Genomic DNA, 21,174 nt, shown 5'->3' with positions numbered 1-21,174 from the left:
GTTCCACAATTTTAGGTTTTTCTTTCTAGCTTCTCCAAGACACTGGAGACTAAAAGAAATGTCAATAAAATTATTCAACAGTCATAATCATTTGTTAAATCCTATCTTCTCTGTTATAACTCCTCCTTCTCCTTTGATCTTTCTCCCAATCTTTAGGGGTATTGGATCTCAATCAATTTTTGAATGTTTTCATTACTCCATAAAAATAAAAAAGAATACCTACAACATCCCATACCCCTTTTCTCCCCCCACCCATTATTTATTTTTTGTCCTTACTTTCTTACTCATCTGTCCGTACATTGGAGTGTCGGCCATAACGTTTTCATAACACACATAGACATGGGATTTTAAACTAAGCATGTATGTGTTCAAACCCTGTACCGTTTCTGCTTCCCGTGAGGTCATACGCTCTCCATCACTGGTGACATTCACAACCAGGCAGGGTGAGCCCCACTTGAGAGAGATGGATTGAGATGTAAGACCGAAATGTTTGCAGTACTAAATGGCTTTTATTGTTGTTCCTAGGGATCACATTTTCTGCATCTATTTTGAAATGAGATTTGTCTTTTTAGTCCCAATATTAAAATGGCAGGCAGATATCCCCCGGCCAGGACCAATGAAATCCCTGTGCTTTGTCTGTGCACCTGTGAGTCTGATTCCTATTAATATCACAGTCCTATCAAGCCAGAGCATTAGGCCTTCAAACAGGGGCAGCCAAAAATGCATCCTCCCTCCCCCAGCTCATCCACATTCCATGCTCAGGCAGTTATTTTTACCTACATGCATAAATTGGTCCAGCTATTTTTCATTTGGGAAACAGCAGAGGCACAAATGAGGGGAGCTGCGCAAGGTGGGAATGGACTATTTTATACTTTTAGAGATTACAGTTTAATATCAGCTTTCTAATCAGTGTAACTTTTACCAGTTTAATAGGTAATTGCGATTTGTTTTTTCTTTTGTGAACTGGGAGAGCTAGAGGCTTAGTCCTTTTCAGCCCTAGCCACAAATTTGAATAAATTGGGGATATTTGAAAGATACCCCCGAACCTCTCCACCAGAAATGTAAATGGTCTGAGATGAGATTTGCATGCCAGAATCTTTAGAACTTCTCAGGTGATTCTAGTGTCCAGCCAGACATGAGGACCCCTGGTTAATGCCACACTTCAGTCCTGTTCGTTATGCTGAGAAGGTCTTCACTCAGGTACCTGTTGACATCATAAAGAGACCAAAAGAATGAGCTGGATGACTTGCTTCCCAGCACGGCCAGGTAGATTTTAGGAAGTGGAGGAAAGTCCCATCCTCTGGGCCTAAATTAGCCCCTGCTGGAATATTAAACCAAATCAATGCAAGTTTTTTCTTATCCTTGAAAATTTTCATTTTAAACGGTTTACTCTTAAGATACATGTAATCACTTCCTTAATTTTTCACAAGGCTTTGAAGTTTTCTGCTCTAGACTATTATCCTCATTAACATTAGATATGGAAAAGAAAGGTTCGTTTGTTTGTTTCTCCATTGCTGCAATCTAAGAATCCTGTACCCAGGGAGAAGAAGCTTTAAATTCTTAGGTCGTCTTGGGGGAAGCTTTTTAATAATGTAGTTAATGGCCTGATTTAATGATAGACTATATGCTTTTAAACAGTAACCTCTGAACATTTTTGCTACAGAACCTCCTAAAGAGTTTGGAAAAACTGTTTCTCTCTCACATTTTTAAGTTGATATCTAAAATTTTATCAGTAGTTCAATTATTTATTTGTATAGTAGTTGGAAAAGATGTAATTTCTAGCATGTTCAATATTGCATGTGAGCTTTACATATATTTCATAAAATATCCAGTACTTTGAATTTTTTATAGTCTTGGGGTTGCAGATTTAGCTCAATTTTATGGAAAAAAAATAACTGCCTTAAATTGAATGAACAAAACCAATTTTATTGTTAAAACAATCCACCATATCAGACTTATTTTCTAATAGAAAAAGTCTGGCTTCATTTTCATAATCAAATAAAGAAAATTGAGTGAGTGGATGGAGGGAAAATATGCAAGACATAGAGCCATTCATTGAGACTATCATTAGATAAAATATGGTACTGTCTGGGTGGGCCACAGTGGCTCAGCAGGCAAGAATGCTTGCCTGCCATGCCAGAGGACCCGGGTTCGGTTCCTGGTGCCTGCCCATGTAAAAAAAATAATAATAATAAATATGGTACTGTCTCTTTCATGTACTCTCAGCTCCCTTTCGTCCCTCAGGAACTATGCATTCTCAAATCATTCCTTCATTTATTGTGCCAGCAATTTTTATACCCAGCACAAATGTGCCATTTAGTGTCTGATGGGTGAAGTACACCCTTCTATGGGTAATGGAAGAGGGAAGATTGTAATATAGAAGGGAGGTAGGAAAGGAGAAGCACCAGAAGACAGGCACTGTTCTCAGGTAGATCCATTTTAGAAACATATGGAAAAAGATCATTTGGAAATAAGGGTCTAGAAAATAATTACTTATAAAACTGTCCATACCCAGAGCTCCCAGAAAATCTTTGTATATCCCTACCACTGTGCATGGTCCAGTTCAAAGAACTCTGTTTTTAGAAGTTATTTGGGTGGGGATAAAAGAATAAAATAAAGCTTTTCAGCTGTATTTCTTTGCTTGTTAATACTTATACCTTCATTTTTATATTGAAAATGAAGATGGACATGTGCAAGAATATGCATGTGACAGACATTGCTGAGATTATGTTCCTGAGGATACAATGTGAGGACTCTCGTTGTCCCTCGGGGGAGGTGGAGTTAGGGACTGCAGCTTTGCAGAGCCTGTTTTCCTTAAGACAAGGTCTGGGTCATGGGGGTTGAGAGTATGGACTCTGGAGCCAGACTGCCTGGGTGGACATTCTGGCTACTACTCCCCAGCTCTGTGACCTCCTTATAACAATGCCTGATTCATGCAAGTGAGCTACACATTAGCTTATTATTCTTTGTAGCCTTGATGTTCTTAACAGAGTATGAGAACATACTTTTTTTCTTTCCCCATCCCTAGCAAGCTTTGAGATGTGATTTCAGCCAAAATATGGCCAGTGGAGAGAGGACCCTGAGTGGGATCTCTGTAGAGAAATCCAGGTAGTGTCCTTGTATAAACTTATATATTTAGCTCTAGATCAAAGTCTTTAGTCATTCAAGTTCCAAGAGTGAAACCACACCACCTTTGTACCACCATGTAATCTGTTCTTGCTTGAGTATGATATTCCACACATCTGAACTTTTGGCTTGCCAGGCAAAGAGAAGTTTCAGATGTTCTGAGAAATGTGAGAAAGAGCTCTTAGCAAAAAACGTGTTAATGAAATCAAAGTATAAAAATAATATTGAATCTATGGTATATTTAAGTTCAATAATTTTCTTTTTTCCCAAATCATTCACTGACATTGCCTTGGTTACCAAGGATGTCTGTTGTTAATTATCTCCGTTTCTTACAATCTGTTCTTTGATAACTATGTTCACAGAGAAACTACAGACTCTAGAAGTATCTTTACTTTGTTTTTTACACTTATACATTTATTCTATTAAAACTGCTTGCAGTAAATTTTATTTTAGAACTTCTTGAGAAGAAATGAGACACTTATCTGAAAGAAATTATCCTAGAATTTTGAGAACTTAAGGTATTTATGCTGTAAACCAGAGAAGCACATAGTTAAACAATGCTGCATCATTAAATGAACCCAGTGACACATTTTCCTTTGAAATTAACTTTGAAGTTTAATCTCTGATCAGTTTGCTTTGTATCAAGAATATATGTGAATGCTTACCGTAATTGTAGCAAACTATGTTCTTTAAAAATCTTTGTCTATTCAGCAAATAAATTTAGCAAACCTTTTGAGGCCACATAGGAGAAATGGGATCTATAAAAGATGACAGCAGTGCCAAAGATTGTCTACATTTGCGTTTTTTACAAAAATACCTTAGAAGAAACCATTGGTGGCCTTTAGTGGGGAGCCATTACGTCACATGTGCTCTTATTTATTCCCCCATCACGGTGCACACACGTCCCACTACAAGGAGGAGGTAGTGGGCGGGGGGCACTTGTGAGCAAGCACTGAGCCTTCTGTCTTCCCACGGGGGCCGGACCCTCCCAGTGCCACATCTGGACAACGTGACACCAAGCACTCTCTCTCCGCCAGAGTCTTCACCCTCCAGTAAATCCTCCCCACAGCTATCAGGGTGGCTCTCTGAAATGCAGACCGAACCCATTATTCCCCATTTCATGTCTCCCAGTTTTCCCCACCATCTCCCCTTCCCGACACTGACCCGTACTTGAGTGCGTGGTCCTGCTTCCCCTTGCCCAGCAGGCCACTCTGTTTGGAACCTCCTAGCTTTAGCCTCTGCTGCTGCTTACCTATCATTCCCCTCCACCCCGATCCAGCCTCCTGACAAACTCCCACTGCAAGACCCTGCTGCATAGATTATGTCCTTCGAAAAGTCACCTCTGACCTTGCTTGGCAGAATTAGTTGCTTCCCCTTTGCATCCCCGCAGTGATCTGTGCAAGTCTCCCTCATGGAGCAGCTGCCTTTTCTGTCTAGAGCTGTAATGACACTAGCCCCTGTGGCTATTGACCTGAAGATGGGGCAGTCCACATAGAGATGTCCTGTCAGTGTAAAATGCACACTGATTTCACAGGCTTAGTGTGAAAAGAAGGATGTAACCATTACTATTTTTTAATGAAATGATAAACTTTTGACTATGCTGGGTCAATAAAATATCTTATTAAATTAATTTCACTGTTTTTGCTTTTTAAAAGTGTGTTAGGAAACTTCTGACCACGTGTGGCTCGCATTGTATTTCTGTTAGATGGGGCTGCTTAGATTCTCTGCCAAGAAGGTAAGGGCACCTCAACTCAGTATCTTTAGGACCTGGCACAATAGAATTTGGTGAGGAAAAGGTTTGAAGTTCAGTGGTGCTGCTCGCATTTTAACTTTTATTGTATAGTATAATATATATACAAAGCAAAGAAATAAAAAAGCAATAGTTTTCAAAGCACTCTTCAACAAGTAGTTACAGGACAGATCCCAGAGTTTGTCATGGGCTGCCATATGATCCTCTCCTATTTTTCCTTCTAGCTACTCCAGAACATAGGAGGCTAGAAGGCTTAAATATTTTCTTATCACAATCAATTTTTCCTTCTTTTTTTGTGAAAAATAACATATATACAAAAAAGCTATAAATTTCAAAGCACAGCATCATAGTTAGTTGTAGAACATATTTCAGAGTTTGACATGGGTTTCAATTTCACAATTTTAGGTTTTTACTTTTAGCTGCTCTAAAATACTGGAGATTAAAAGAGATACCAGTTTAATGATTCAGCATTCATATTCATTTGTTAAGTCCTATCTTCTATGTGTGATTCCACCATCACGTTTGGTCTTTCCATACCTCTCTTTGGGATTGTTTGGGCTATGGCAATTCTAAATTTTTTATATTGGAAGGGTCTGTCTCTAATATGGGGTAGAGAGATGAAACTATCTGATGTTCAGGAGAGGCTGGGCTAAGTTTCAGGACTTATCTGGACCGGGGACCCAACTGGAAGTTGTAGGTTTCTGAAAAGTTACTCTAGTGCCTGGAACCCTTGTGGAATCTTATTTATTGCCATAGGTGTTCTTTAGGATTGGCTGGAATGGTCCTGGTTGGGGGTTGGCAGGTTATGATAGTAGTAAGGTCTAATTGAAGCTTGTGTAAGAGCAACCCCCAGAGTAGCCTCTTGACACTATTTGAACTCTCTTTGCCACTGATACTTTATTAATTACACTTCTTTTCCCCCTTTTGGTCAGGATGGAATTGTTAATCCCATGGTGCCAGATCTGTATTCATCCCTGGGAGTAATCTCCTATGTCGCCAGGGAGACTTTCACCCCTGGATGTCTTGTCCCACGTAGTGGGAAGGGCAGTGATTTCATTTACAGAGTTGGTTTTAGAGCTCTGAGGTCAATCTGGCTGCTTGCATTTTATATGTCTGATTCCCAAAGTTCTCTCCCAGCACTGACGCCTCTGGAGTTTTACTGGGTGGGTCTATATTTTGGGTTATTCAGTGTCCTCCTGCAATTCCTGTGGCCGTCATCTGCCTCTCACCTGGAATACGTTTCTGTGTGAGATTGGAGAGAGGCCTGGGTGCTCCTATGCCATGTCCACCCACCAGAGGGCAGGGAAAGACATCAGGCAGTCTTTCCCCCTCCCTGTGGTGGGCTGTGGTGGTCTTTGCTTTTGAGCCCACAAAGCACTGGTGTCTCACAGCCAGACCACGATTGCAGAGCTGCTGTAACTTTGCTAGCACAGTGGTTCTTTGCTCTACCTGCCCCTTCTGTTTGGGTTTTCCACATTTCAAGAAGAAGGCCCCTTAAAATAGATGATCTTCAGAATTATAGATAGTATATAGCAAGCTTGTGTTCAGTTCTGGCTGGGTTCCCTGTGCAGTTTTTGTAGGGCCTGCAAAGTTTGCTCTGACATCTATCTTACTGACCTGGAGACCTTTTTTTTTTTTGTTATTATAAATAAGCATTGGTGTCTTGACGTGATGGCAGATTTCATCTCTTACTTCTGAAAACTAAATGGCAGGACAGGTGGCGGTGTAAGAGAGTGATGTGTGTTTTTACAAAACGGTATCTGAGTTTTGTTTAGGTTTTGTGTTCTGGTGCATATGAAGTGAATTTTGGTGAGAGCATATACATTCAGAAGCTTTCATCATTGCATTTTTTTCTTTATTTTTAGTTGAAGTGCACTTGACTCTTTGGTTAAGGTACCTGCAACTAGTTGTATGGTGACAGCCAGAGGCGCCCAGGTGGTGAGATGAGGCAGTGTCACACATGGGGTTGGCCGAAACCAAAAACCTCTATGTTCTTTCACAAGCCACAGCGGTGCTGCTGTGTGCATGATAGAGGCTCATGTGAGTGACACTTGGAAAGAGTGACAAGAATGTCCTTCCTTTTGTTTGTGACAACAGAGCTGAACCCAAGCTTTATTGAGAAATGAAACGGGTCTAAAGAGGAAATCCATCTTGACATTCACTTGACTTTCCAGATAAAAAGCTGTTGAAAAGTCACCATATTTTTAACATTTTGCCTAAAGTTTCTGTAAAAGATACACAAGTCATTCATTTTTTTAGGTGCTTCAGAGTATGTGCTTCCAAATCGAAGAATGACCTACCGACTCCACCCCCACCCCATCTAGTCAGGGCAGGTATCTGAGCTTGGAGCCCTGTGCTTCAGAAGGAAGCAGCAGGTGCACACACTGAATTTGATAGTTTAGTGGGGAAAGAAAGGTTGTTTTCCCAACTTAGAGTTATGAGAGCATTATGGTGTTTACTGTGATTTATAATATACAAAGATCTAATCATCGTGTACCTTTTTTTTTTTTCCAGCCACCTGCATTCATACCTTTACTTTTAAATTCTTATACTCTGGCTTATGTTCTAATTTTTCTGTATTTCTCTTTCATTTGTCTTTAGAAATTCGAAATATAATTTTCCTAGAAGTCAGTGCTTACTGATTTCTGGGATAAAACCCCAAGCAATTGATAATCCTGGTTGAATTTCATTTTCTATGGCAGAGTGGTTTTCAGACTTTTCTGATGGTGATGCACAAAAAGAAATTAATGTTAGATCACAACTTAGTGCATAAATTTATGTATGTATGTAAGTGAAACAGGTTTCTCAAAGCAGTGCTTTTATTTCATTTCATGCACTGATATTTTCTGTTCTATCATACTTAATTTTTTAAAGTGTTATTTTATTGTGAAGTACAACATATATACAAGAGAAGAAAGAAAAAGCAGTAATTTTCAATGTACGCTTCAACAAGTAGTTACAGAACAGATTTCAGAGTTCATTATGGGTTACCATTCCACTATTTCAGATTTTTCCTTCTAGCTACTCTATGAGACCAAAGGCAGAGAGTTTATTATGTCTAGAACCTTAATATTCTGTAACACATAATCTTGATCAGCCAGTCTGGATAGCTCATTTAAACAGCTCAAACTCTTGGAGTCCAGAACGGAAACAAGGCCTTGTAATTCTGTATAGCTTAAGGTAATACCAGGATACATCTCAGACTACAGTGGGCTGATAATTAAAAAATATTGGTAGATCTCAGCAGATGAACTCACTGCCCACCCTCCTACATGGGACATGACTCCCAGGGCTGTAAACCTCCCTGGCAATGTGGGACAGAAGTCCCAGGATGAGCCGTGACCCAGTATCAAGAGATTTAGAAAGCCTTCTTGACCAAAAGGAGAAAGAGAGAAATGAGTCAAAATAAAGTTTCAGTGGCTGAGAGATTTCAAACAGAGTCTAGAGGTTATCCTAGAAATTATTCTTATGCATTATATAGCTATCCCTTTTTAGTTTACAGTGTATTGAAGAGGGTAGAGAGAAGTACCTGAAACTGTTGAGCTGTGTTCCAGCAGCCTTGATTCTTGAAGACAATTGTATCAAGATAAAATGTTTACAATGTGACTATGTGATTGTGAAAACCTTGTATCTGATGCTCCTTATATCCAGGATATGGACAGATGAGTAAAAAAAAAAAAAAAAACAATTAAAATAAATAAATCAGGAAATAATAGGGGAGGGAACAAAGGGTAAAATAAATTGGGTAGATGGAAATACTAGTGGTCAGTGAGAGGTAGGGATAAGGGGTATGGTATATATGAGTTTTTTCTTTTTATTTCTTATTCTAGAGTGATGCACATGTTCTAAAAATGATCATGAGGATGAATGCACAACTATGTGATGATATTGTGAGCTATTGGTTGTACACCAAGTAAAGAATGTATGTGTGTAAAAATTTCTCAATTAAAAAAAAAAGCAGGAAAAAAAGTATTGATAGAGTCCTGTGAGTGTCCAAAGAGAAAGAAAAAAAAAACTGTTAAACTTTCCCATCTGGGAAACTCCAAGTACCCTCTCAACCACTGGGGACTCACCAGAAATAGGCCAAGCCCTTCATTTCAAGGCTTACCCTTAATGAAACTTATTTCTGTAGTGGAGAAGCTAAGACTAGCATACTTAATTTATACTTAATACTAAATTTTTTAATTAACACTTTTTAAAAACTGTTTCTTGTGAACCACTAATGGGTTGCAACCCACACCTTAAAAAACACTCTCTTAAAATGTAGCTCCAATATTATGTGTGGTCATCATCTAATCTTCTGATAGATGCCTTTTTGATATATCTATTTCAGTGCCTTTGCTAGTGAGGTTATATCATCCCAGCTTTCCTTACGGGGACTACACAGTCCCCCCCTACTAACTCGCTAAGCTCAGATGTGAAGCTCACACTGTATTCTGTTGCCTCTGCCTTAAAAACCACAGGGGAGTTGTGGTCATCAGTACAGTGTAAGATTCAGATCACGTCCTTCAGGTGCAGTTCCACCCTAAGGATCAAAAGTCCGCGTTGATTTTTGAATGAATGTGTTCTTCTTGTCCATTTCAGAGCCTTGGAAACTGGCCCAGGAGCTGTAATCGGCTTTCACTGGATCTATTGTTACAGCCCCCAGGCTTTGAGTTCCAGTGGCATTCACAGATGGTGGCAGCATTCCTGTCCATCAACATAGCACACACGTTGTTCTCTTCTTTCTTGTTTAGAAGTGAATATTACAAAAAAAGAGGAGCCCTGAAGTCATTAATAGTGAGCTCTAAGAGACAGCACTTGAATTGTGCATTTATTTCCCTATCCCAAAAATAAAGTATGATATAGATTCTCATATCCCTTATATGACACATTTCAGGGGTTCCATTTTGCATCATCATTCCAGTGAAAAATGCATGATGGCTTATCAGAAGGGAATATTTATAATTTTGTTGCTAGCCTGTTGAGGTTCCTAACCTGCACGTTTTCAGCTCAGGAATGGTGTGAAAAGGTAATAATTAAGGTTGAAATGGGTGGCATTCTAACACTCAAAAATAGCCGCAAGAAATGCCAGTATTTGCAAATGATTTGGTTTTTGTAGATTCTTGTAGTAAAAATAATACTACATGGGACTAATTTGCAATAGGACTGATTAAATGATTTAATGCCTTTTAATAAGATGTGTGTAAGATGTCACACTGTGACAGTGGTGACCTGAGAATGTTGTAATTGCCTAAGGCATTGACGCTCCTGGAGCCAAATGTGGGGACCCTCCCATCCCAGGACACTGCTCACCAAACACAGGTGTCCTTGGGCCCAGTTTCGCTCATTTTCTCATTGCTGTAAGAAGGATATGAACAGTGCTCTGACCCCCACTTGATCTCTTCCGTGGTGGTGATGGCATTAAAAAAAAAATTGGCACCCTGTCCTTACCCTAAACACTTTCTATTGCCTCCAGTGTATAGATTTGGCAGCAATGGGATGTATTGAAACAGATCTCTCAACTCAGTACACCTTCCACTGATGGCTGAGATGTTTGTTTGTGCCAGTTCATTTTGACCATGTGCTGTTCTTCACTTCGTCTTTATTTCATTAAAAAAAAAAAAAACTAACTTTAATTTACTTTCCCTTGACGTAAACCAAAAATAAGAAGAACCTTCTGGTTACTCTAATGGGGAGGTGGCTTCATCCTTGGCTGTTTTAGAGAATTTTTTTTAATATATAATAAGAACTTCATATAGTAAAAGTAAAGTTTACTAATTTTACATTGCTTCATGAAATTCAGTGAACTGTTTCATTTGAGGAAAGAAGCAAAATCTGAATTGGAGGTAATGTTAAAGGTATCATACCGAATGTGCGTTTTAACAGAACCCCCAAAGTTTCATAAAACTGTGCTATAGAGTCCTTTCTCACCTGTACCTTTTAGAGCTGGCACCTCTGTCAGAAGCCCAAAGTTGTCACACAGCCTTGCTTTCCTGCCAGTTATAGAGACATAGTTCAGAGATGAACTTGGAGCCAGCCCACTCAGATGGGCAGGTCATATACCTGTCTCCCCCAGGTTCCTCATCTCTAAAATGGGCAGCATAATCATGCCCACCTCCGAGGCTGCTGTGAGGATCAGATACAGCCTTAGAACAGAGCCTTTGTAGAGTGAGCTCCATGTGAGCATTTGCTCCTGGAGCCATTAAGTATTGGTGTCTGGACAAAACTTAACTCATTTTAGTCAGTTCACTACAGTGATATTTCCATAGCAAGACAACATGGGCACATAAATGTTCCGTGAATATTTGTTAAAATGCGCTTAGATGAACGATTCATGAGCTTTCAAAGACATCAGGTTATGAAGTGTGAAAAATAAGAGCTCAGGATTTGGAGTTAGAAAGTTCTGAAATCTCTTTTTAGCTTTTTTTCAAGCTAGCTATGGGACTGTTCTGTTTACATCTAAAGAACTTTCCAGCTTTTATGCATTTCGAGTATGGTGGGAACTTCTGCATATTTTTATATGCGAGTAGCAAAAGTCTTCGTGTTCTGATTTGCACCTCTAGTTGTCTAACTATTAGGGTTCTGACATTAGCTCTATAGCAGCAGGATATAGTATAAACATGATCTAGTAGACATCCTGATATCCAGGACAGGGACCCCAAACCTGAGTTATGACTTCCTTGGCATTTACCAGAGTCTGAATGGGGACTCATGTACTTCTCCAAATTAATTTCATCTGGGTCTCTTTTAAGTCAGAAAGATATGTACTGTGCAGTAGATGGCAAGAGGGAAGGGCACAGTATATCCAAAAATGAACCAGTACCTAATCAATGAATTTGGATTCTGAAGTATACTTACCCAATTGAAAAGTTTGGACCAGTTGTTTTTATGATATTTAATTTATAAGATTTATTAATAATGAGGCTGTGTATATTCTTTCAATAGACTCTCAACTCTCAGGGAGCTCTTTAAGCCATAGCACTCAATAGTATTTGTTAAACTATGTCCAATGTGGGTTCATTGCTGGGAGCCTGCCCATGAAAAAATTTTTAAATGTCCGATGTTTCTTTGCTGTCTTCTCTTTAAACTGGATCCAACTCTTCTGACTATTTCCGGTCCTGAGTGTCTTTTCCCAGACAGATTACACAGTCAACAGCTCCAGGAAATGGTTCCTGAACATTCTGTTTGGTAGTAGATGCCAAACAATTTCAGACAGCTGAAAATCAGGTGTAAGACCTTCAGAACACTGGCCTCCTAGGTGAGGGCTACTTGTGGCTGTTGGTACCTCTCTCGGTCTTCTGCTTTTGAACCTTCCCCGCTGCACTCTCGCCTCAGTTCCTGAGCCTTTGTATTTATTTGTAATGAAACATGTTTAAGAAATGTTGACACTGCACAGATGGAAAAATTAACTCTTTGCTCTCTTCTTAACAGACAAGAGACGATTTCCTGGGACAGGTGGACGTGCCCCTTAGTCATCTCCCGGTAAGGACGCTTACACACTTTACACTGCATGTAGTTGTCAGCAGCAGGCATACATCCTCAGAGTGACATTTCTTCAATAGGATGGAGAAGGCCGAAGAGAGTGTTTTTGGCCCTGGCTCCAGTGGGCCCTTCAAGGGCATAAATAATCACTTAATTGTAAGAATCAAGTTAAATGTATCGGAATCATGCAAGCATAGGTGCCATTGTCACCAGGTCCTTTCTCTTCTCTCGTGCTCTTTAGCTAGTCTACCTTTATGTGTTGCACCTTACAAAACCTGGCAAATCCCTCCTTGTCACTGTAATGTCTTTGCTTCCATATTTCATCCTTTGGCTATATTCAGATGTTTGTTCTCTTTGTCTAGAATTGTGTATTCTGTTTCTATTGGGATATTATCCAGACAAAATAGTGTTTCCCAGATTTTGGTGTATGGCATTCTCAGTCAGCACAGAGACAAAAGAAAAGATGCTGTTCAATCTGAGTGTTCACAGAATGTACTGAATTAGCATATTAGTGGTGTTGCTACCATTTCTCTTTGCTCAGATGAGCAGCAAGACAAATTGGGCTGTTGAGTAGTACATGAGATTAGAAGTATCACCCACATGCTTCTCACAGCAACAACTTAGATAGAATGTATGGGTAAAACCCAAAGCCTTTAGTGAAAGGTAGATCATCCCATATTCCAGCTTCAGTTTCCTAGATTTTTCTATCCCTCCTCCTGGCCCTGCCTCCCTGGGCATCACAAAGTGACATAAGTCAAGTAGCAGCAGCTAAGAGAAGTGAACATCAAATATTTCTGGCTTACAAGGGCATTTTGTTATTTTTTGTTAATTCTACATGTGAGCAAGTGGCATACATAGTCCATAAACTGAAATGACTTAAACCACCTGGTTGGTATAAGTGCACTCTGCTGTAATTGTGGTGATTACCATATGTTGAATGCCACGAAAAAAGTGTATCTTAACAAGTAGGCTTTGAAGATATGTTGTGAAGGAATCTGATAGCAAGCAATTTATTTTACTCAGGGGAGCTATTAAGTAAGGAAGATTTTAAGTGTTTTCCCTGCCAAAGGATTTGATGCATTGTTTTCCAAAGGATTTGACGCTTAAGTGATATTTTTGTTGGTTTCTCTCTAAGAACCTAAAGCCCCAAATTGCTTGAGGGTACATGTATATGCTTGTATAGTGCTTGTGTATGGGACTGATTCTATAAAGACCCCAGAAACCGAATTTTTCCTTTGAAGTCATATCAACAGGATATGCTATCTCAACTTTTGCCAAGGGTTTACTTGCTTCTGAAGCTGGGATCTCCTATGTTCTTAGAGCATGTTGATTGGTTGGCACATTCTTTTGTGGACATCTTCTAACCTCCATTTTCCTGAACGTAATAACCACATCTCAGCCAAGGCAAATTTTTTACCTAATGTCCTCTAAGAGAGATAAGTGAAATTTTTAAACAACCTGCTCCAGCAAGCCCTTGTTGGAGTGATTGACTGGAGATGAGCTTTGAAAGGTTGGACAGGGCTCCCAGAAGGTAAATAATGTTCCTCTTCAATGATCAAGTCGTTAGAGGGAGTACTTCAGCATTGGATTTTGGATGGAGACCAGGGTGAGCCAAGGCACAGGGCTAGAATAGAAACGAGTAGATTAAGGAGGGAGGAGCAGTGAATGCCTAGCAGACCTCACTACTTTTACGTAAGCTGTGGCAGTTGAGAACAGGACCTCCCCGTTCACAATGCCCATGATTGCCTAACACTAGAATGCCATCGTCTCCATGATCAAAGTCATAGTTAGTTTTTTAATGCCAACTACAGTAAAGGAATCAGGGAGATGGGATGGCAAAGGAAGCAAAAAGCGAAGGAGGAAGATACACCTTTATCCTCCATGTGTTGGTAGACCTCAACTAGCATCCTCTTTCCTTGGGCCTAGAATTCAAGATGTTCTCATGGATGGGTCTGATTGTATACATAGGGCGCTTGTGGAAGAACTGCAGGGTCGTTGTATTTGGGGTGATAATACAGATATGTTATCTGGGTGTGTAAAAGTGGATGTTACCATTCAAATATATTTTGTAAATTGGATAATGGGTGTTCTTTTCTTCATAGCTGTATGATTGATATCAAGATACTATATATGGGCTATGGATTCACTATTTGTCAAAATCATCAATTTTTAGATAAAAGAGAAAAGGAAGGTAAAGAAAACATCCAAATGGATTCATTGGCAATGAGAGGAGCTAATGGAGGTCATTTATGTGTTGGTCAAGTTGTCATTCTACCACCCACCCACCCCAAGCCTTTTCAAGGTTAAGTAAGACATCTGATTGGTGCTTGGTTATTTGATTTGCTACAGCCCATTAACTGATAAAGAATTCATTGTTTCAATGAATATTTATTGATAGGCATGCTTCTGATCTCTGAGGTTAGACCAATGAAGCATGTAACTTAGCACTGTCACTGTCCAGTACAACAGCCACATATGGCAGTTGCACATTTGAAATGCGACTGGTGTAACTGAGGAACTGAATTGTTAATTATATTTCATTTTAATTAAATTTTAATTTAAAAAGGCACATTTGGCAGGTGGCTACCATAGTGAATGGCCCCTGTGTGGATCAGACCACAGTTCCCTGACTTAGGTTAAAAAAAAGTGTGATTCTGGATTCCAGTTTCCTCAGAGAATTCTTCTGGCTTTGAGAGGGGAAATAAACTCTAAATCCGCCGGTTTTACTTTGTTGATTTTTCATTCAGTTTTTCCCTCTCCCTGAGGCTTTTTCTCTCTAGCCCTGCATATCTAATACACCAAGAATATTTAGATAATAGGAACAGGCTCTGAAATAAGGAACCAGAGGTATTAAGATGAAGAGAAGTAATTTTTCATTATTTTTAAAATCCATGTCAGTAAAATATTTAATTGCCTTCGTCTCCATGTTGACATCTATATGTACTTCTTCATTACAAAGCATTTTAAATTACAGATGTTGTTTTATCTTGTTGTCCCAAGATATCATAGACATTTATTCCTTTAAAAATGTATATATATGCCTTGATTCTGGGCTACAAAAATTGCTACCTTTGAATGAAACTTTTATTTTCTAAATCATCTTTTGGTTTGACCCTCATTCCAAAAGAAAATTGGTTCCTCTTTATGTTTGATTTATTGTATTTCTTTCTTTTAGTGGCAGTGAAATTGCTTTATTTTCATAAGATATTTCTAACTTAATAATCAGGTCCTTTTGAGTATCAGCAATTATGAACAAAGTACTTAAGAGAAAAAAAAAAGTCTAGTCTAACTTTTGCTTACTGTCTCTCAGATTCCCAGAGTAGATATTTTAGAGAATAATCAGGAACTTAATGGAGAGGATTCAAAAAACAGAACTAGACAGTGTAATCTCTTGTGATTACTAGAAAATTAGTTCAATAATTTAAGCATCTTACTTTGTGGGTTTGTGTGTGTATGTGCTTTTTAAAAAGAACTGTTTTAAACTAGTAATTGATGTGAGCTGAATAACCTTCCCCTGCTGAAATTCCAGAGGGCTATTGATGCAGTTGTCAGTGGATGTTGGTATTTGCAATGCTAAAACCTTGCTTCAAATTCTTAGGAATGGCTCTCCCAAGCTGCCCCTTATTTGCAGGTATGGATTCCCTGACCCAGGAAAGCCTCCAGAAAGACTGGAGGGCCTGAGTGTCCTTCCTTTCGGTGGGCTCCCTTAGGAACAGGCCACCCCTTGGGGGCCACACTGCATCACAAGTCCTTTGACACCTGGCATCTGGCCTTTGCGGCTCCCCGGGCCACTGCCAAATGCTGGGCTCCCGGGTTAGTTCAGTCCCTGCTGAGCCTGGAGGGCTGTTGTTTGAGGCTCCAAGTTGGAGCTCTGTCAGGAAGATGAAGTGAAAGAAGCAGCTTGAAATGGAGAGGGAGATGAGGAGGGCTGTTTGAAGCCAGGGTATACTCTGTACATGTCAAAAGCCACTACCTCAATTATCAACTCCAGTGGCTGGAGGCGGCAGGTGTCAGGATGGCAATTTCCCTGAGCAGAGAAAAGTAAAAAGTGATAATGAGAGAGAAAATGAACTTCTTCCCCCCCACCTTTGATCATGAATTCCTCACTGCTTTGTACTTATCAGATGCTTCCAGATGAAAGAAAATAACTTGAGAATTGTAATTCATTTTTATTCTCGGCCCTTACACTCAGTTCTCCCAGTTTTATTTGTAGAAAAGAACACGAAATAGGACTCAAGGCATCTGGAATGGTAGGGACTTCTGTTTCTTTTGCCTCTATCCCAAATTTGCTGCTTGTCCTTAACATTTCTTTTCCATTTTATGTATTTTTGAGGAGTCAAAGAAGAAGGGGGGTCCAGGGACCCAGCAGGTAGGGTTAGTATATTGACTTTTTTTTGCAGGTCAAAGAATGCCAAGAATTAAGTAAACACAAATTAAGTAAACACAAATTAGATGTCTCCAGAGGTCCAGCCTTAAAAGATGGATATGTGTAGGAAATTGTAGACTCATCTGGAAGATGGGTGAGCTGGCTTCTCTGATACTAATTCATAGTATAACATGGAGTTTGCTTTCCTCTCTGCCCCTCAGTTTTCTCACCTGTAAAATGGGAGCATTCATGAAGATGTAGCAAATTTCCATCCAGCTCTGTGACACAGCAGCTGTGCTGTGCTGTCCTGCAGAGGTCACCAACAGCAGCGCTGGTGACCATGCCCACGTGCCCTGTTCCCAGGCAATTCTGGCAGCGTGAGGCACTAGAGGCGCTGGTGGAAATGAGAACGTAATTTAGGAAGGCCGTTAGTTGTTGCTCTGCCAGCCTGATGACTGCACGACAGCTTGCACATACCTCCTTTTTCCATCTTTCAAGTTTTAGCATCAAGAGTAAAAGCTGTTGGGCAGGCCACGGTGGCTCAGCAGACAAGAATGCTTGCCTGCCATGCCAGAGGACCCGGGTTCAATTCCCGGTGCAAAAAAAAAAAAAAAGAGTAAAAGCTGGTCATTGTGATTATTGTTAGTTTCTTAAGCTCCCATTTCTACGTCTGTGTGTTAGATTCAGTATCTCATTGCCTTAAAGTTCATATAGAGCTTTTTCATTTATATCTACTAGTTATTTGCAGGACAGAAATAACTCTAAGTCTTGATCAATTGTCTCTCCCCTGGCCTGGGATCCCCCAGCTGACCCATTGCTACCCAGCAGCAAAATCTCAGCCTTAGTGGGGAAAAACAGTTAGGCAAGGCAGCCACTTAAAAAACAATGGTCTCTCCTCATTCCATTCCTCTGTTTTTGTCAGTGAACTTTGCATTTTGGTTAAGTTCTACTTGAGGCCACCATGGGATATTTTTGAATTTCAGTTTTCCCGGAGCAAATCACCGGGAGGGTCATGTCTGATGCCCTAACTGCCCTTGAGGGTAACCATTGATCAGCCTTCTCTTACCCCTCATAGTCACAGCTTCCAGCAGGGTAACATCCCCTCCCACTCATGCAGAAGGATTTTGGCTCCCGTTACACACACACACACACACACACACACACTCACACTCACACCCTCACACCCTCACACCCTCTACCTTTACAGATGAAGAAACTGGGGCCTGGAAAGGTTCGCTGACTTGCCCAGAGATGGTCAGTGGCCTTCCTGAGCCTGGTCTGTAGCACCAGCAGGTGCTGTGACGTGGTCAGGGGCCTGGGGAACAGCCCAGCCTTGGTCCTTCTGCTCAGCTCATCCAGGTTTTGTGTCTGGGACCTTGGTAAGGCCCTCGCCCTCCTTTGGCCCCCAAAAGCTTTTTCTCGCTGGATGTCCTAGTGACAGCAAATTTGGTGAAAGCAACTAATTTCAGTAAAATGAAAGCACTGCATATCCAGAAGATTTCTTTTGAGTGCTTATGCCCCTGGGATACTAGGCAGCATCCCCCATTTGGGACCATCCTCTTAGCTTCAGTCTGTTCGCAGTGGCTTTCCCCCTCAGTTCCATCCTGGGGTCTCCACTGGACCCTTCTCCAGGGAGACCAGGTCAGCACCTGTTTAATGCCAAGAAGGATTCTGTAGTTGTCGACAAGATCCTCTTCTTGTTCAGTCTAGAGAATTTCCACCAAGGCAGGTGTTTTTTAATGCCTTATCTTTTGTCACGTGACATTGAGTTAACAACACTCACGAGTAGTATGAAGATGTGGTATTGGCTAATAATGAGTGATGATAAGGACTTAGATGTGTTAGGCATGCCAGGTATTCTTGTGAGGATTTAATACACGTGTGTGAGTGTGTGCTGTGTGTGTGTGTGTGTGTAAAATCTGCTCAGTTGATTTGTTTAATCCTCACAGTAGCCCTTTGCATAAGACACTGACACTGCCCCTTTTGTGGATGAGGACAGTGAGGCACAGAAAGGTGAGTCAGTTTCCCTTGGCCGCAAGCTCTATAAGTAACAAGGCCAGAATGCAACCTAGGAGAGCAGCCTCTTGGTCTGTGCAGTGCTTGTCATACATTCCGCCCCGTGTGGGGATGGATTCCTTTCGCAGAGTCCTCTAAGCTCTCCTCTTTTATCTGCTCTTGCACAAGTGCTTTCCACCTCTCCTGCCCACTCATGATCCTGTAGCCTTTGCCCCTGCTGTGAACCAGCCTTCCTCCCAGTTCTCCGCCCATTAAAACCTTCCCATTCCTTTGAGATTCATCTCCAGACCTTTATTTTACCCAAGTCAGAATCAATCTCTTCCCACCACCCAGGTCTCACACGGCTGCCCCTGTGTGGGGGTGAGCTTGCTTTGCCTTAGGTCCTGCCCTGTGCTGCACTACGGCCCTCCTATGTGTCTGTAGGCCTCAGGGCAGGTGCTGTGTTGTGTCCATATTCCTTTCATTGCGCTATAGTTATTTGTTAGTCGAATAAATAAAAGAAGGAAGGAAAATAATTACAGTATACTTGGTTGGTACATTTTTCATTTTTTGTAGAAAATATTTCCAAAATGTTTACTTTACTGCCTTAGTGAGAACAGTCTAGAGAATATAATCGACTTGCTTCAGGGATAGTGAATTTTGAGGGCTTTGGGTGGTTTGCTAGAGACTCACATGAATTAATCAACTACTTAAGTGCTGATTGACGGTCTCGTCTCCAAGGGTACAATGGTGAACAGAGCCAAATCCCTGTTCTCATGGAGTTGTGTTCTAGAAGTGGTGGGTGAGACACTGGCGAATGAATGAAGGAGATCATTTAGATCATGATAAGGGGGAGAAAAGGAAGAATGCTGTGACAGAGGGTGATAAGAGTAGGCCTGTGGTGGTGGTTTGGGATGAGGTCTCGGAGCATGTGGCCTGAGAGATCAGGCCTGGTTGCAGAGGGGAGAGGCCAGGGTCCTTTCTGAGCCCCGGCCATCCGGGAACTACTGGTGCATTGAACATATGGCAGGGTCAGGCAAGATGTGCTCACAGGACAAATAAAACCAGGATGGCTGGAGTATCAGGAGTGAATGGAGAGATAGTTCACAGTGAGCTTAAAGGTAATTAAGAATAGATCACATTTACCTTGGGGCCACAGGAAAGAATTTCCAATTTATTATAAGAGCCGAAGGAATCTACGACAGGCAGGGAATAAAGAAACAGATTAGTACTTCACATATAGACACGCACACTTGATATAGCAAATTGTTGTACTGTTATCTCTCTTGCTACAAAAGTAAATATTTTAAATGATGCCTAATTGAGGGGTCTAGTATTTATGGTTTTACTACATATGATATTTTAAAACTAATGAAATAATTTGTTAGGCCAACTTTCCGCAATAAAAGAACACTGATTTATTTTAGAATGAACAAGTATCAGGGTTGTATTCATAGCTTCATGAAAAAAGCACCAGCAGTGAGTCAGTTGATGGTATCCCTAGGATGTGCTCTTGAAAAGAGATCATCATTCAGTTCTCTTGGGCTGATGGCATGATCCTTTAATCTTGGAAATAAGGTTGCTTTCAAAGATTAGATCCTGGATGTTCTGCTGTTAGGTTTCTTGACTCGCAGAGATAAAAGTCACCAGTGGCTGTGGGGTCTGAGAAGTTAATCGGCTCTGTGAGCTTGAGGCCTGCACCCTGCAGTTAGAAATTATAGTTGGCAGAGATGACTATAATTTTGCCATTTGTCTATGGCAGGATTAGCTCCTAGAATTGGTGTTGATAGTGACATCTAGTGGACCTTGAGTGAATAAAGTTCCCTGGGCACTCAAATGTTTAATTAATTGTCAGAATACTGGTGGTGGAACCAACTCTGTTTCCACAGTTGCCATGTTCTAAAATGTATTCTGTGTAATCTAGTTTGGTGTGCCTGAAATGCACAGGGCATATTGAAACTTTTTCTTTTCATGGACTTTTTCTTCCCGTAGACAGAAGACCCAACCATGGAACGACCGTATACATTTAAGGATTTTCTCCTCAGACCAAGAAGGTGAGGCCTGAGGGAGTATATGGGGTGGGGGGTTCTGTGAGGAAAATTCTCAACTTATTTTCATATTTCTTCTCACAAGTCATGACACGTATCAAGGAAGCAGCCAAGTCATGTCCTTCATAACCAATTTTTCCTCCATTTTGCAGTCACAAGTCTCGAGTTAAGGGATTTTTGCGATTGAAAATGGCTTATATGCCGAAAAATGGAGGCCAGGATGAGGACAACAGCGAGCAGAGGGAGGACGTGGAGGTAAGCTGCAGCCTCAGGGCCCGGTCCTCCTTTCCTAAGCTCACATTAATATTTTATTTTGAGACTTGATCATTTAAGGAAATAAGTCTATAATGCTTAAATATAGAAAAACTTACCTGTGTAAGTCTTTGATCATTTGCTAGTCATTTATTTTAGAAAATTTTAGTAAA

At 40.6% G+C, this 21,174-nt stretch overlaps 1 protein-coding gene across 18 annotated transcripts in view; it reads left to right on the top strand.

The window, feature by feature from the left end:
* The window catches only part of NEDD4L (NEDD4 like E3 ubiquitin protein ligase), a 356,789-nt gene that overhangs the window by 267,421 nt on the left and 68,194 nt on the right, over nucleotides 1–21,174 (top strand). For 17 of the 18 annotated variants that reach the window (XM_077135363.1, XM_077135365.1, XM_077135374.1 and 14 more), the window contains 3 exons: nucleotides 12,290–12,340; nucleotides 20,694–20,755; nucleotides 20,902–21,004. In XM_077135363.1, coding sequence (XP_076991478.1) covers nucleotides 12,290–12,340; nucleotides 20,694–20,755; nucleotides 20,902–21,004 — 216 coding nt within the window. Of the gene's footprint in view, nucleotides 1–8,629; nucleotides 12,117–12,289; nucleotides 12,341–20,693; nucleotides 20,756–20,901; nucleotides 21,005–21,174 lie in introns of those variants that run through there. The other variant, XM_077135373.1, reaches the window with a different exon arrangement.

Source organism: Tamandua tetradactyla, chromosome 18 (genome assembly GCF_023851605.1).
Source record: "Tamandua tetradactyla isolate mTamTet1 chromosome 18, mTamTet1.pri, whole genome shotgun sequence".
NCBI classification, from domain to species: domain Eukaryota; kingdom Metazoa; phylum Chordata; class Mammalia; order Pilosa; family Myrmecophagidae; genus Tamandua; species Tamandua tetradactyla.
Note: the sequence above shows the minus strand (reverse complement) of the source record. Positions and strands in the feature narration are given on the sequence as shown.